This window comes from Artemia sp. Qi Xiang Cuo, chromosome 13 (genome assembly GCF_049724085.1).
Source record: "Artemia sp. Qi Xiang Cuo chromosome 13, ASM4972408v1, whole genome shotgun sequence".
Classification (NCBI taxonomy): Eukaryota; Metazoa; Arthropoda; class Branchiopoda; order Anostraca; family Artemiidae; genus Artemia; species Artemia sp. Qi Xiang Cuo.
The window spans coordinates 69,438,460-69,454,807 of NC_142806.1; the positions used below are offsets into that span (position 1 = coordinate 69,438,460).

Below are 16,348 nucleotides of genomic sequence, written 5' to 3' on the forward strand. Positions count from 1 at the left end.
TTTAATAGATTATGAGCAAGCGTTCGATTATGTTGATAGAAGAGTTTTAACGAAGGTCTTATCCTTTTCTGACATACCAGACAAATACAATAAGTTGATTAGAGCTTTGTACGAGAATAACACTGCTGCGGTTAAGGTAGGAAATGAGGTTGTGCGGCTGGTTTCATATTAAATAAGGAGTTAAGCAAGGTTGTGATCTATCCCCCTTTATACGGATTATGTCGATGGACGTTGTCTTAAGGAGCACAGGAAAGGCAATGGGAGAACACGGAATCAAATGGGGAGGAAAAACTTTCCTGAACTTAGATTATGCTGATGATTCAAGCATCCTAGATGAAAGTGTGAGCAAAATGATTGAATTTTTAGAGGTTTTGTGAGTTCAAGGTCCTTGAATAGGCTTTAAAAATAATGTTAAGAAGACTAAGTCGCTAAGACTAGGAATAAGTGAAGATCAAAAGGTGACGTTGGGTAACAAAAAGATTGATCAGGTGGACAGCTTCACTTACCTCGGTAGTATTATTAGTAAAGAAGGTGGGAGCAGTGAAGAGGTTAAAAGTAGAATAGTCAAGGCTCAGGGTATTTTTTCACAGTAAAAAAAAAAAAAAGTTTGGAAAAATAGGAAGATAAGATTGCAAACTAAGATTAGATTATTCGATGCTACAGTTGTGACAGTCGTCATACATGGTTCTGAAGCATGAGCGCTCCGAAAAGCGGATGAAGGTATGCTAGATGTTTTTTAGAGAAATTGCCTACGGATTGTTCTGTGTACCCGGTTGACTGACTGTATTTTAAACTGTAGGTTGTACGGAAAATGTGGTTCAATTCCTCTTTTTTGGGCTATAATGAGAGAAAGGTTGGGATGGCTAGGGCACGTTCTGTGGATGAAGGGTGACAGATTGCTGAAGATTGTCCTTCTCGGCCAACCGTCTAGGACTAAACGGAATGCAGGTCGTCCGTGGTTGGGGATGGGAAGATGTCATTAAGAAATATTTCAGGGGAATGGGAAGTTCCTGGGAGGTTATAAAGAGGGAGGATTTAAATAGATTAGGATGAAGGAGCAGCGTGCGTAGCTGTGTTAGCTTCATGCGGCTTTGTGCTGCGGTGAGTTGCTAGTAGTAGTAGTAGTAGTAGAAATAATAAAATATGTGTAATAAAATAAAACCAGAAAATGTATTGGTCTATTCATTTAAAATCTAAAGCAGGAAAGGTTTTTCTTTTCAAGGTTTTATTTTCATCCCCAAATCATTAGGTAAATCTAGCCGACCCACTTTAAAATACCCCGTACACCTTGTTACGTGGGGTAGAAATGTTCCATTTGGGACGCGGGTTGTGCATATACGTTTCGTGACCGAACAAGTGGCACTCCGAGACGTACACCAGGTGACAAAGAGTGGGCAACCCCTTGAACCTGGCCCTTGTTCCCGGAAAATTATGACTGTATTTTAGGAATCTGGAGTAAAATGGAGTAAAATTACGAAATAAGGTAGTTGTTCAATATTTAAAACTTAACTGTTGACCCGTATAATTGCTATGGTTAATCTGGATTAATTTGGAAATGTTACATGACCTATATAATTGAAAATGGGTAGTAGTAGAAATTTGAAGGGTATTTTAGTACTAATCCAGATTAATACTCATTATACTTTCATATTATTTTTTTTAGTTATCTGCAGTGTTTCTGTTTTTTCAAATTATGTGTGAAATTGCCAAAATTTTGAGTCCCACAAAGTTTTCTCCAGGAAATCGGAAATTCTAGCTGAATAACCAAATTTTTCTTGAAAAAAAGCAGTTTCAATAAGAAAATGAGCAAAATTCCCCGGACTATATTTTTCACAATTTCTCACTTCCTATCAACCATTTAAGACTATTATATTTTTTTTTTACTATAAATATGTACTTTTAGATGAGAATAGTCCTAGTTTATTCCTAGTTATCACGGTCGGGATTAGCAAGTTCACCTGTCATAGTATCACTTCAAATAAATATGAATCAGAAGTTTCTTTTGAAGCCGCATGGCCTTGGTGGATTATTTCCACTGAAGTCTTATTATCTGCTCTGTCTTCTGATGAATTTCCGTGAATAATTAAAATCCAAGTTAATATTTAGTATTTAAGCTCGTAAATAAGATGATATTATTACTTTCCTTTAGAACTGAAGTTAAATTACATTTGTCTATGGTAACTAGCATAAACAAAACTGTTTGATTAATTGGAATATTTAAAATCGTATTGCACATAGGAAGAACCCCGGGGAATGTTGGAAAAGCGATAAATTCTTTTAGCTAGAGTTTCATTTTTTTAATGTGTTGACCCCCTCTTGAGGCAAAATCCCCTAATATCCTTTAGATTGGAGAGCTATGAGAGCCCAGTTCACTAGGGTGAGGACTTGTTTGTTTGAAATGTTTCTCTTAGGAAAATTTGAAGAATAGATTTTACAAATTGATACAATTTTTTTAAAGTGCCCTAAACTGGCATATGTAAGCTTCTATCCAAGGTTGAATTTGGGGGGAGGGAGGGAGAAACATCTTTCCATCAATTAAGTAGGAGGGATGGGTGTCGATTTGGGTAACCGCTGAATATGGCTGTACGTACGGGGGTAATAGACCTTTCCGTTTTGTTTGAGTTTTTCTTAAAAGTATAAAATTCATCAAGAAATGGCAACTAAATTTTGCAGTGATGTAATCTGAATTCCATGACCTTATTTCATCTGAACATCACTTCTCCCAATTTTATTTCCTATGTCTTTGAAAATGGAAATTGGAGGCTGGAAATAGAAATTGTGGAGAATTCTTAGACCCTGTAGCAATAAATATAGGCAAAAATGTTGGTTTTGTGTTAGAATTCAAAACTGTCTCACTTTCAGGCACATCCTTTCCTAAGCTTAAGCCAAAGCATGGTTTTCTCACGATTTGTCGGCAGTCATTCTTTAAGCTGTTCTTGCTTCCATTGTACAGAAACTGGTGGAGCAGACATACTCACCCGAAGGCATATTGGTTTCTTGTCGCCATCTATATCATTCAAATGAGTTCAATGGCATTATATTTCTTGACAGCGGGAGGTGCAAATAATGATACCCAGAAACTTTATTTTGAAGTATGTATCAGCTTCTTCCTTTTTTTTCTTACTTTTTCTATATTTCATTCTCATTATTATATTCTTTGAAGGGTAAACAGTAGTACCATGTTCCTAGCTCACTTTATAGAATAGGTGAATATGTTTATCTGCTTCAATAGCTCAAAGGTAACAGCAGTATGTCAGCAACCAATTTAAGGAAGCAACAGCAAAATTACAAGAGAAGTGACGATATTACTCCAAGGTCAACTCAGTTAGACCAAACAATTGCCAGGCAATACTTTCACGTGTTCAAACCACAAATTGAATACTGTACAGAGATAATCACCTGCACGTATTGTGACCAGTCTGTCTTGTTTTATCTGGTATGTATTCGTCGCTGAAGAAGAAGAATTTGCGACAGATCCATATTTCTTATTTTAGAATATTGCAAATTTATGCTGTACCTCCCTACTACATATCGATATGTAGTATATACCCGACTACATATCGTAATTCACACATTATTGAGAAGTTTGTTGCTACTGACATTATTCAGTGACATTTTTCATGTGATATTATTCAGTGACACTGACATTTTTGAGTTGCTTAATACGAAATTATTGCTTAGTATGAAAGTATGAGAAGGGCCAAAATACTATCAAGCAAAAATAGCCCAATACTATCAGAAGGGCCAAATACAAATATGAGAAGGGCTAAAATACTATCAAGCAAAAATAGCTCAATACTATCAGAAGGGCTAAAATACTATCAAGCAAAAATAGCTCAATACTATCAGAAGGGCCAAAATACTATCAAGCAAAAATAGCCCAATACTATCAGAAGGGCCAAATACAAATATGAGAAGGGCTAAAATACTATCAAGCAAAAATAGCTCAATACTATCAGAAGGGCTAAAATACTATCAAGCAAAAATAGCTCAATACTATTAGAAGGGCTAAAATACTATCAAGCAAAAATAGCCCGATACTATCAGAAGGGCCAAAATACTATCAAGCAAAAATAGCTCAATACTATCAGAAGGGCCAAAATACTATCAAGCAAAAATATCCGAATACTATCAGAAGGGCCAAATACAAATATGAGAAGGGCTAAAATACTATCAAGCAAAAATAGCTCAATACTATCAGAAGGGCTAAAATACTATCAAGCAAAAATAGCTCAATACTATTAGAAGGGCTAAAATACTATCAAGCAAAAATAGCCCGATACTATCAGAAGGGCCAAAATACTATCAAGCGAAAATAGCCCAATACTATCAAGCAAAAATAGCCCAATACTAGCACAGGGATCGGCCGCAGTCACTTTTTGTCACTTTTGTCACTTTTTTGTGGACCTGTCACTTTTTGTCACTATTTCTGTCATTTTTTCACTAAAGTTACTTTTATCGATGTTTTGGACCTAATTTTTTTGCTGAAACAGTATGTTATAGTCGACTGTCGACTGTGGCATAATTCATAAAAAAGGTAAATCTTTTTTTGATAGTTTGGATTGTATTTAAAGACGCACAATCTTTATGGCTGTGATAGACGTGGTTAGTGTGTGTGTGTTAAGATCTAGGCTTTTGCAGATAAGATGATAGATTGAATTTGTTCTACCGTACCATAACTGCCTGGGGTTCTTTTCAAGCCCTTGGTGTTCTTTGCATCCTTTCTTGCCTGACTGCTTAGCAAATGGACATTTCGGCTGAGATTCCTTCTGTATGTTTTCAGTGTTAGCCAGTTTCTTTGATTTTAGATCATTTCCTGTTAAAGGCATGCATGCCCACAGGTCTGAGGACGTCAAAAATGTAAGATTAAATTCGTGTTTTTATTGTTTTTGTCAGTTTGTATTTGTATTAGCTTTATATGTTTTCGAATTCTGTCCTAAAACCCATTCTTGTTTTAGGTCGCTGTAAAATAATGGGCAAGACAAAATTATTGGAGAGTAAGGAAGACGTAGGGAAGACGGTGCTGGGCATAAAGTGAAAGAGTGGTACACAAAAGGGAGTGACAGCTCGTTCTATTGTAAAGTTTGTAAAAAGACACTCAGCTGCCAGAAAGGGTTCCAGGCCCTTCTTCAACATGCAGCCGCACAAGATCACAAAAAGAATGCTTCTTTCATGTTAAACCAGCGTCAGTTGAGACTCGCTGCATCACCTCCAACCGGAAACCCCCCAAACTCACAGAGTGACAATAGCATACCATAAAAGAATCTGGAAATGCTCCGCGAGCAGGATGCAGCGTCAAGGGCGAAGATAGTTTGGGTTTTAAAGACTATTGCTAGTTCTTTTGCTGCAGCTTCATGTGATCATATTGCCGAGGTGTTCCGAACAATGTTCCCTGATGCTGTACCAGAAGGCTTGACGTTAAATGCTAAAAAAATGACATGCTTGTTGACGGACGCTATTTATCCGTACTTTCGAGAAATTCTAGTCGAAGACACCCAGAAATCTGACTTTGTGCTGGAATATGATGAAACAACGAACAATGGTGGGGTAGAGGAGCTCCAAATAAGAATTCGATACTGGTCAAAAGAGCGGAAACAAGTGGCTAGTCGGCATCTTCAGATATATTATATGGGACATGCAACCAGTGAAGATCTGAGTAAGAAAATCCTGCGGTGTTGAAGATGAAGAACTTTTAACTTGAGAGATTGCTGATGCTTTCAAGTGATGGCCCAGCTGTCAATAAGAAAGTGTGGCCCATCGTAGACTCAGAAAAGAGAAAAAGGTATTCAAAAGACCTATTGAATATGGGAACCTGCAACATTCATGCAGTGCATAATGCATTCCTGAAAGGGTTGCAAGAACTTGGTGAGGAGTGCTCTGATATGATCATCGCTGTTTACCAATTTTTCACGGGATGGCCACGGCACGTCCCCACGCCGTGAATATTTGAATAAAAAAAAAAAAAAAAAGAAGATGGCTCACCATAGGGGAAGCAGCAAGCCGCTTGGTGAAACAGTGGCCTGCATGGATAGAATATTTCTAGAATTCGTGCCAAAGAAAAATTGTCTGGAGTACCTGATGTCAAATGCAAAATATTTGAAAATTGTAAAATGGCTAAAAAAGCAAACAATGAAAACCGAAATTGAGTTTATTGTAAGCTCTGCAGCAACTTTCACCGCTTTTACCGGTGTATTTCAACGACAGGAGTCGTTAATTAATGTGGTATACTTTTAGCTGAGCCGGTTATGCACAGTTCTTTTTGGGCAGATTGTGCCGGCTAATGATGTCAATCTCCAGATCCTCAGTGGTTTTGAAGGTTTAGTTAGTATTGCAGATGTTTACCTACAGCAACCCTTGTGTAATGAAAGGGTTCTGGCTGCCCTGGATTCTTAGATTGGATTCGTTATTCTGAAACACAGGAATTTTTTTTCCTGAGAATTAGAAAGCATATTAAAGCTGCTGTACACTACCTGCTGACAAAATGCCCTCTGAACAACGAGTTTTTCCGAAGCCTTACCTGCCTAAGCCCTCCCAGTCCAGATTGCCAAAGAACGAGTTGCAGTGATGTCTTCCACATCGCGAGAGAACTTCCATTTGAGACGGACATTCAGCAAGTCCAGGGAGAATGGTTCTTATTACAGTCAGATCCTGTGCTGCCACCCACGGAGAGTACTCGAATTGACAGCTATCGGCAAAAGATCCTGGAACTGAAGACGCCATCTGGTGAAACCAAATATCAGACCTTAGGTTGGATCGTCTGGGCAGCTCTGTCGCTCTCTCATGGAAGTGCAGGCGTAGAGAGAGGATTTTCTCGGTCAGCTCTGCTGGTGACTAGCCTTCAAGCGTGTACAGAAGAGCGGACACTGAATGCTAAGGCTTTTGCTGCGGATGTGCTCCGCGACTATGAAAACAGACCAGAGCGTGTGCTGATCACAAACAAGCTGCTTTGTCTGGCTAGATCAGCTAGAGCCAGCTATGAACTATACCTTATTGAACGAAGACAGGAAGAATCAGAGAGAGAGAAGCTTGAAGCTGAGAAGAAAGTTGCTGAACAAGAAATCCAGGAGATGGCGTGGAAGAAGCAGAAAGTAGCGGACATAGAGTCAGACGTTGTACGAAAAAAGAGATGGTTAAGCAAAAGAAAATAGGCGATACCCTTCTGAGAGAGGCAGGGGAATGGTTGAAGAAAGCTGCGGAAGAAAAGGACTTCCTGAATATTGGTCTTGCTCAAAGTATGCTGGAAGCAGCATTAAAAGCTTGCTCCGAAGAAAGGGAAAGGGTAGATGATGCTGAATTGGTTGAAGTACTTGATCTGAAGAGGAAATCTGAACTAATTGATCGCCTTTCGGAAAAGTCAAAGAAGTGATGACGCAACATCTAGTGATTGCTTATACCTAGTCGTGGCGGACGCTTGTTTTTCAATAAATCAGTTTTCGTTCCTAGTGCCATAATCGAAGTCGTACATTTACCGAAGTTATCGTTTTGTATAAGTAAATAAAATCAGTTGAAGAAAAACATAAGGATTTCAGCCTTTCCGTCCGTAAGTTCTCGGGCTCTCATTGGCCTGTGAGGATCTTATGGTAGTAATTTTGATCCTTGTAATCCACCTGACTATGCTCTGACGGCTTCTGAGCAGTCATTTTTTGTCACTTTTTTGGTGTCCTCAAGTAACTAAAGTCACTTTTTTCGTGCACCTCGTCGTGGCCGACCCCTGCTATCAGAAGGGCCAAATACAAATATGAGAAGGGCTAAAATACTATCAAGCAAAAATAGCTCAATACTATCAGAAGGGCCAAATATGAGAAGGGCCAAATTACTATCAAGCAACGAATAAGACGTACTTTTGAATCCCTGGGTCTAAACCACAGTACTATCCGTGTGTTTTTGTCTGAGATAAAGATTTAAGTTGTGTATTTTTTGTCTTTATTGTTTTTTTGTGTGTAATTTACTCCGCGTTTTTGCATAAAAGTGGGTTAAAAATAAATGTTTATTATCTTTATTTATATTATAGTATTTTGCTGCTGGAATTTTCTTAGAGTCGATACTGTTTGGTCAATTTAGTATAGTATTCAGTTTGCAAGTTACCAAGGACAGTTAAAATGAAATCTATATGTTGAATTGGTTAAGTGGAATATAGCTCACTGTGATGTTATCTTGCACCTTGGGGAAATCTGAGTTATTCATAGAGTTTCAATCTATATGATTAGACGATCAAAAGGTGGCTGGAGCCTGACCGACAGTCCGAGATTGACTGGAAAGGGTTATACAAAGAAGGATGTTTTTTATATGCTGAATTACCAACAAGACTTTTGCAAGTTTTGGTCAAAGTAAAAAATGTTGGTCAAAATGTGAAATTGAGGCTTTACTGTCACGATTATTGCTGATTCTGCTCGTTGCTAAAAATTGTCATCCTATAGAAACAGCGTGTCACTCTAAAGCTTTTTAGTTTAGCTTATTTTGTTTCTTTATTTTTTTTTATATTGTGGTTTGTGTTGTATTCCTTGTATTACTACTAACTACTACTAACAACTCACTGTAGTACCAAGCCGCCTGAGACCATCGCAACTGCGCACGCACTTTTCTATACCAATCTGTTCAAAGCCTCCCTCTTTACACCCTCCTAAGAATTTTCACTTTCTTTCAATCATTCCTTGCGACCTCCTCCCATTCATTCGGGGACGACCTACTTTTCGTTTGGCCCTAAATTGTTGGCTACAAAGAACGGTGTTTGGCAATGTCATCCTTCGTCTTCTCAACGTATCCTAGCCATCTCAACCTTTCTCTCATTATAGCCCTACAATGCGGGATAGAACTTGCTGCTTACACTTTTAAATATGGTTAGTCAGACGGGTACCCTAAAGAATCCGTATACAGTTCCTCTGGAAAACAAATCCTCCTCCGTCTTTCGGAGCTCCCACACTGCATCCTAAATTTATACTTCTAATGCTACCTTGGTAATCAAAAAAGCTTTCCAATTGATCCATCTTCTCGTTACCCAACATCACCTCTTCACCCTCGCTTATTCCCAGTCTTGACGACTTTGTCATCTTAATATTAATTTTCAAACCTGTTCTTGCATCCTGAACTGTCAGAACCTCAAAAAAATTTTCTTTTTGCTAATAGTTTCATCTAGGCCACTCAGGTCATCACATTTATATATTATGAACAAGCGTTTGGTTCAGTCGATATGGGAGAGCATGGCATCAAATAGGAAAGTATAACTCTCCTGGACTTAGATTATGCTGATGATTTTAGCGTCCTAGATGAAAATGTTAGCAAAATGAGTTTTTTTTGGAGGTTTTGAGAGCTCAAGCCTCAAAAACAGGCTTGAAAATTAATCTTGAGAAGACTAGACTAATTTGCTCAGACCGGGAATAAGTAGGTAAAGAGGTGGTGTTGGGTAACGAGAAGATAGATCAATTCGATAGCTTAACTTGCCCAGGTAGCATTATTCGTAAAGATGGTGTATGCAATGAACATGTTAAAAGTAGAATAGTGATGGCCCAGGGTGTTTTTTCACAGTTAACAAAAGTTTGGAAGAATAGGAAGACAAGTCTGCGAATGAAGATTAGAATATTGGAAGCTACATTGATGACCGTGGTCAAGTATGTATCTGAAACGTGGGTGATCTGGAAGACGGAGGAGGATCTGTCAGACATTTTAAAAAAGGATTGCCTACGGATTATTTTGGATATCCGTTTGACTGGCCGTATTTCAAACAGTATGATGTGCGAAAAATGTGGTTCTGTCCCGCTTTCTAGGGCTATAATGAGAGACAAGTTGAGATGGCTAAGACATATTCTGCGGATGAAAGAGGACAGAATGCTAAATCTCGTCTTTTTCGGCCAGCCATCTATAGCCAAACCAAACGTAGGTCGTTCCTCAATTGGGTAGGAGGAGGTCTTAAGGAAGGATTTAAGGGAAATTGGAACTGCTTGGGAGGGTGTTAAGAGGGAGGTTTTAAATAAAGGGAGATGGAGGAGGAGCTTTCCTAGCTGTATTGGCTTCAGACGGCTTGGTGCTGCAGTGAGTTATTTGTAGTTGTAGTAGTAGTATTCTCGCAAATAGGACTATTCACTTTAATTTATAATACCTGGTATACGACACCAGAAAAGGACCTTCGCTAAAATTATTTTAATATTTTGTATAGTTTTATTGTTTGTGATTTTTGTTTATGTGTCTTTTTTTTGTTTATATTGTATTTATTTAGTTTTCTTTTAACTATTGAAAGAGCATGGCAGACGGCAGGCGAAAAAACTGTAGCATACGATGTTTTGTGATGACTGAAGAGAGGATAGTTTGCCCCTTTCCCATGGGAGGAGGTAAGTCCTCTTACCTCTCCCCTTCAAAAAATGAAAACTTCCCAAGAGTACCAACTAGGCCCCCGAGCCCTGAGACAAAACAGGGCATACTTACCAAACTGTGTATAACATTCATCGCCACTTAATTAAACCTTTGAACACGGTCGTTATGGTTTTAACTTTAAAAAAATGCACATACTATTTTGAAAGAATATTTGTTGTTCCTTCTCCACATAACGATTCTATTTCATCTGTCCCCCCCCCCGTCTACACACTCACAAAACTGACGATTCTCACCCCTGCGTAGCCGAATAGCCTACCGGAGAATAGGCATAAAAAATAAAACTTAGCGTACATTGTTTGGTTGAGACTAGAAAAAAAAAGGTTTTCCCCTGCCCCCATAATTCCAAGTCTCCTTTCTAAGTCAGCGTAAATACAACTGTCGTTGTATTTACCACTGTTAATTTTCAGGCAGATTCCAGATAATCTGGGTTATAATTTCAATAATTATGGCCTTTGGGATATGAAAATAATAGTATATATGACCAAATTGTTTTGTTTTAAGGTATATGGTGTGGATTAGGAAGTATGTTGCGAACTGATATTTAGATTTTTATTGCTTTAGTGTGTATTTTGCCACCCCTTACACGTTTGGACAAGTTTGTTGCTTCTTGGGGTGTCCTTCAAGGTGTAGTTGTTGCTTGTTTGTTATAATTCTACAAGTACATGAATTCGCCTCCCTCAGACGAGCTCTCTCGAATTGTGCCCCCCTTTGTCCAGCCGACAAGGCAGACACGAAGGCACACAGCTCGGTCCAATTATCTAAAGGAGGATACACCGATAACTTAATACTTGAGGAAAAGCTTCATCTGGCGTTGCACATCTTTCTGGAACGATATTCATGTGGATATTATCCCTGCAAATCCCTCTGTTAACACCATCAAAAGAAGGTTAAATAGAAATTTAAAACCTCGAGGCCATTGAACGACTTAAATGAATAGCGGCATATCAGATACTTTGAAGTACCTTGCGCCGTTAATTTTTAAAAAAAAAAAAAAAAAAAAATAATAATAAATGTCTCTATCTTAATCCGATTTTTATCCGGGGAATTTCAGGGAAATCCCGAGAAAGTTTGGGGGATAGTGAAAACACTGCCATCCTTTTAAAGGATGGAGGATGATGTACAGTTGATTGAGAACAAAGTTTTAAAAAAATTATTCGTGTGTTATTTATGTATTTCTACGGTGAAAGGGGTGCCCTATGGGAAAAGGGCACCCTGTAAACCGGGAATGGTATTTTTTGTGGTTTTGAAATTTATGGTAGTATGCCTTATCTTCATCAATTATGTTTGGCCAACCAAATTAAATCTAAAAGAAGCTTTAAATTAGTGTAGGTCACATTAAAATGTTGAAACTAAGTGAAAAAGATTATTATATCACTGAGAGGAGAGGAGGCGTTAAAGCAATAAACGGAGTTGGGATAAGTTGGGATTTATCTACCTGTGTTACAAGTGATATACGCCAAGCTCAATTGTTCTTCAAAAATAAAAAGATAATAAATGGGGTAATAAAATAGGTAAATAAAATGTCATGAAGTTCTGGTAAAACTGATACTACCTAAGGTACATTATAAAAGATTAGGTTTTAGCACTAATGAAGCAAATAAATTTATTTTGATTTAAGTTTTAATAAAGACTACTTCCGGTTTAGGGACAGGAAATTTTACTCTTTTAGTGAATATTGCTTTTTCATTAATTTTCTTTTGTAGGGAATAAGTCCTGTGGAGATATGCGTACCATTGTTAATGATGTTAATCTTAACCTTTATACTTTGTCAAATTGTTGCTGGGCATTCAGCGTCGCCTCGACTAAGGAAGAAACTGAGGGGAAAAAAACCCAAGCGACAGAAGAGAACTCTGTCTGAAAACAGACGTACATTATTAAGTAAGAAGATCCAAATCTTTTATATGTACTAATTAATAATTAGGAATTAGTCACAGTACCATTTATTTGAAATTTTGACTATATTTGAATTTCCTGGCCCATTAAGCTGTTTTTTCGCCTATTAATGTTGGAATTATGTACTAACACATTACTTCAAATATGTCATTTAGTTATATAATATAATTTAATAGATTACTAATTATATATCATTATTCAGTATATACAATAATTGAAAGACTATATTTGAAATGGTTGAAATAATGTATTCCTTCCGTTTTTAGTATTTTCCTCCGTGTTTTTGGTGCCCTTCACTCCTATGATACTAGGAATGCTGATGATTTTCTAGTCGAATATCGAGACGCTACACGAACCAGTTTTAATATCCGGTATTTACCTCCCGTAATTTGAATAATATTCCGAGTGGCATTCGGATGGCTGTTGTACATTGGTTATTTAAAAATAAGTTTGAAAAGTATTTTTTTTTCGATGATTTATAGTTGTTTGGATTTTTTTGATAAATTTTTTTCTTTCTTTTTTTCTGTTTTTATGACTAGGATGTTATGAGAGAGACAATTTTGATTTTTTTTTGTTTTTTTTTTGTTTTTTTTTTGTTTTTTTAAGGGATTGATATATCAGTTGAGAGTCGAAGTATTACGGCCGCGTTTTTTCCGGCGCATTCCCTGGGAGGTTGTTTTTGAATATTATTTATAAATAGTACCTCGTAAATAAATTAGTTCAGTTGAACTGACTAAAATTAAAACAGAGTGACCTTTTAAAAATTGCCCCCCCCCCCCAATCAAATGAAACCATGAGGTAGCTTTGTATTTTCTTAATCTCTGCTTAGGTGTTTTTGTTAGTGAGAGCAGGGGTAGAGGGTCGTTGCTGATTCAGGCCTACCTGGGCGGGTGTCTTTGGACAAGCTCAGAGGAGGGAAATCTTTCCCTTCGACCCTTGACCGTTTCCCCTGTGTGTAGCTATGGTGTTACAGATTTTATTTTGCTGACTGTTGATGGGAAGGGATAAAAAGTTTAAGGTGGGATTTGCAGAACCTGGTAATTGTGGAAGTATTTATACGTTGTATAAATATTTTAAGGTGAAACATGTGGTGAAACCCTTCGAAACACGCTATTTTGTGACAAGCCTATGGCTGTAAATTTTTACTGAAAGGACAGGGTACTTACGTAATTGAATTTGTTACTTCTAGATCTATCCATTCATTGAGCCAGAATTGTGATAGAATTTAAACTTGTGCTTAAAGAATGATCTGAACTTGCTGAGCAGTAAGAAAATTCCTCTATTTTTATACGTTTCTGGTGGATTTTTTCAGTCTGAAAGATGCAGAGTCAATTTCAAAATGTAATTTAGTAGATGAGTAAAGCTGAATCTCACCTGTTGAATCATTGGGAAATTGTCGTCTTACGTTCAAACATTAAAACTGCAGGAAAATAGCATGCCAGAAACGTACACTGAGAACATAAACCCTAAAATAAAAAGCTTGTGGAATATTCAAAAATTAAAAGCTGAAACTTAAAATTTAAACCATGTTGAAAAATTATCTCTTTTCCTTGGCATTTTTTTTTGTTGGTTTGTTGTTGTTGTGTTTATAAACAGAAAACCTTTTTGCAGAGCAGTGCATAAAGCTCAGGGACTTTTGGTTCACACTTGTCTGTTGCAAGGCCTTCTCCCTTGAGTCAAGGCATGTGTTGTACCCCCCCGATTATTCCACAAAACGAAAATGTTGTTTGTGCTCACTTCAAATGCCCAGGCTTCATATATTCAGATTGAATAGTCAAATATTCAGGATATTCAGGCGTCAAAATACGGTTCTCAAGCGGTAATTTTTGTGGGGTCTGTGCCACATCACCTTCAAGGTTTTTTGAATCCGGTATGTGTTAATGTAACGTAAAGGAAATGTCAAAGTTTGAATGTTTGAAAGCTAAGGTTAGCTCAACCGTCATTTTCATTAAGTTGAGATTAACATAACCATGAACTACGACTACTACTAATAACTTACTGCAGCAGCAAGCCGCCTGAGGCCAACACAGCTACGCATGCTTCTCCATTCCGGTCTATTCAATTCCTTCCTATTTACACCCTCCTGGGAAGTTTCGATTCCCCTTTAATTTTCCCTTACGCTCTCTTCCCACCCCAATTGGGGACGGCCTGCTTTTTGTTGGCCCTAGATGGTTGGCTGACAATGACGATCTTTGACAATTTGTCATCCTTCATCCTCAGAACATATCCTAACCATCTTAACCTTCTCTCTCATTATAGTCTTAGAAATTGGGATTGAACCACATTTTTCTTACATCTTGCTGTTTGAAATACGGTTAGTCAGAAAGGTTTATGAACTGACACCTCTTTGTTCTGCTGTGACGTCAGGCAGCTTTATGCTGCGTTTAAATGTTAGTTATTTTCTCTCTTTAATCTCTAATTTTTTAATCTCCTTTTTTCTCATTTGTGTTTTATTTTTATTTGCTTTTACTTACCTGTTTTGTTTTATTTATTTGTTTTGTTTAATTTATTTTAAATTCTTTTATCTCTTTTTTTAATTCATCAGTTTAAGTTAAGTGAACACTTTTTCTCTGTCTTCTATTGCAGCAGCAAGTGGATCCAAATCCTCTTTGGATACGAGTAATAATGAAGGATATAATGAGGAGGCTGGAGGAGGTACCTCAAAATCTCAAGCATTCAGCCAAAGAGAGAAAATAAGGTCAGTTTTAAAAGTTTTTGTCAAGTGACTAGAAAACCAATGATACAGCACGTTTCTACACACCAAGGGAAACACCAAAACTAACGCCGTCCGAGCCATGTACCCAAGAAATCCCTTTTTTAGTATTTACCCCCCCCCCCCCCAAAAAAAACAAACAAAGTCAATGCTCTGGTACAGATCCAACAAAATTTTTCTATGTGTTGCTCTGTTCATCTATACATATAGTAAATATATAAATCTCTCATTTCCCAAATTTTCCCAAAGTTTCCCAAAGTCCTAGGCACTTCTGATCCGAAGTTTTATATAAAATTGTTTTTGCTAATTGGGCTCTGCCCAAAAAAAACCGCAAACTTGTATTCGCTAAGTTGTATTGTTGTAGTTCTAAGTTCTAAGATGTATTGTACGCTAAGTTGGCTTAGCTATGCCTCACGCGCTGTATATTTCGCCACTTTGGTTTTCGCTGTCGAAACCAAAGAGTTGTAGGTTTGTTCGGAATTTTGTCGTTATTTGCAGCTTTTAGTAAGTTTCACATTGATTTGCAACAATGGTTTTATTTATAAGAATACTCTTTTCCCGACTCGTTAAATTTCACTTATTGTGTAGATTTGCAGCATGGTTTATTTATAACAACAATGGTTATTTGCAACAATGGTTTTATTTATTCTTTTCCCGACTCGTTAAATTTCACTTATTGTGTAGAGTGCGATGTGTTCAACACGAATGTAAATTTTGTGGTTTTTAGGCTTTACGTTTTTAAACATCTTTTGGTCTTTGTGTTTTTCAGTTCGTTTCTTTTCCTTTTCCTTACTCTGACTCTTTTTTGTAGACCTGTAAACAGACAAGAATGAATTTACCTAATCGTATAAAGACCCCTCTCTGCAATCTCAACGTTCGAATGATTTTCTTATAATCGCCTATAATTTTAGCGCCTATAGCTTTAAATATTTTTTAAAAAAAAAATCATTAAAATTGTCTATAGTTTTCAGCCTTTTTGAAAAAAAAAATAAAATCTATTCAAGACAATATTACAAAAATACAAAATGATAAATTAATACAAGTATCCCCTAAAAAGTTTAATAGCCTGTATTATTGGGAATGAAAAACACGTTTACTTATTTATTAATGCAACATCCAGCAATTGATGTAGAGAAGAAGGAGAAAGAGAGAAAGAAAACAAATTTATGAATTTATGAGGAGCAGAAAACTTTCAAAAAGAGTCTGTACTGAAAACTGGGCTTATAGGCAGAAATTGCAGTGGATTAATGAGAATGTATTTTTACATATATACATATATTTGGTATTTGTCTGATATCAGTTTTTTTTTGTCTGATATCAGTCCCTGCAGCAGTTTTTTTTGTTAGCTTCTTTCAGCTTAGCGTGAGACAAGACAGA

General features: G+C 37.1%; 1 protein-coding gene across 4 annotated transcripts in view; it reads left to right on the forward strand.

The window, feature by feature from the left end:
• phtf (putative homeodomain transcription factor) overlaps nucleotides 1–16,348 on the forward strand; it is a 171,564-nt gene that overhangs the window by 52,476 nt on the left and 102,740 nt on the right. For 3 of the 4 annotated variants that reach the window (XM_089098552.1, XM_089098549.1, XM_089098551.1), the window contains 3 exons: nucleotides 2,863–3,092; nucleotides 12,069–12,243; nucleotides 14,845–14,956. In XM_089098552.1, the coding sequence (XP_088954678.1) occupies nucleotides 2,863–3,092; nucleotides 12,069–12,243; nucleotides 14,845–14,956 (517 nt within the window). The remainder of the gene's footprint in view (nucleotides 1–2,862; nucleotides 3,093–12,068; nucleotides 12,244–14,844; nucleotides 14,957–16,348) is intronic. The other variant, XM_089098550.1, reaches the window with a different exon arrangement.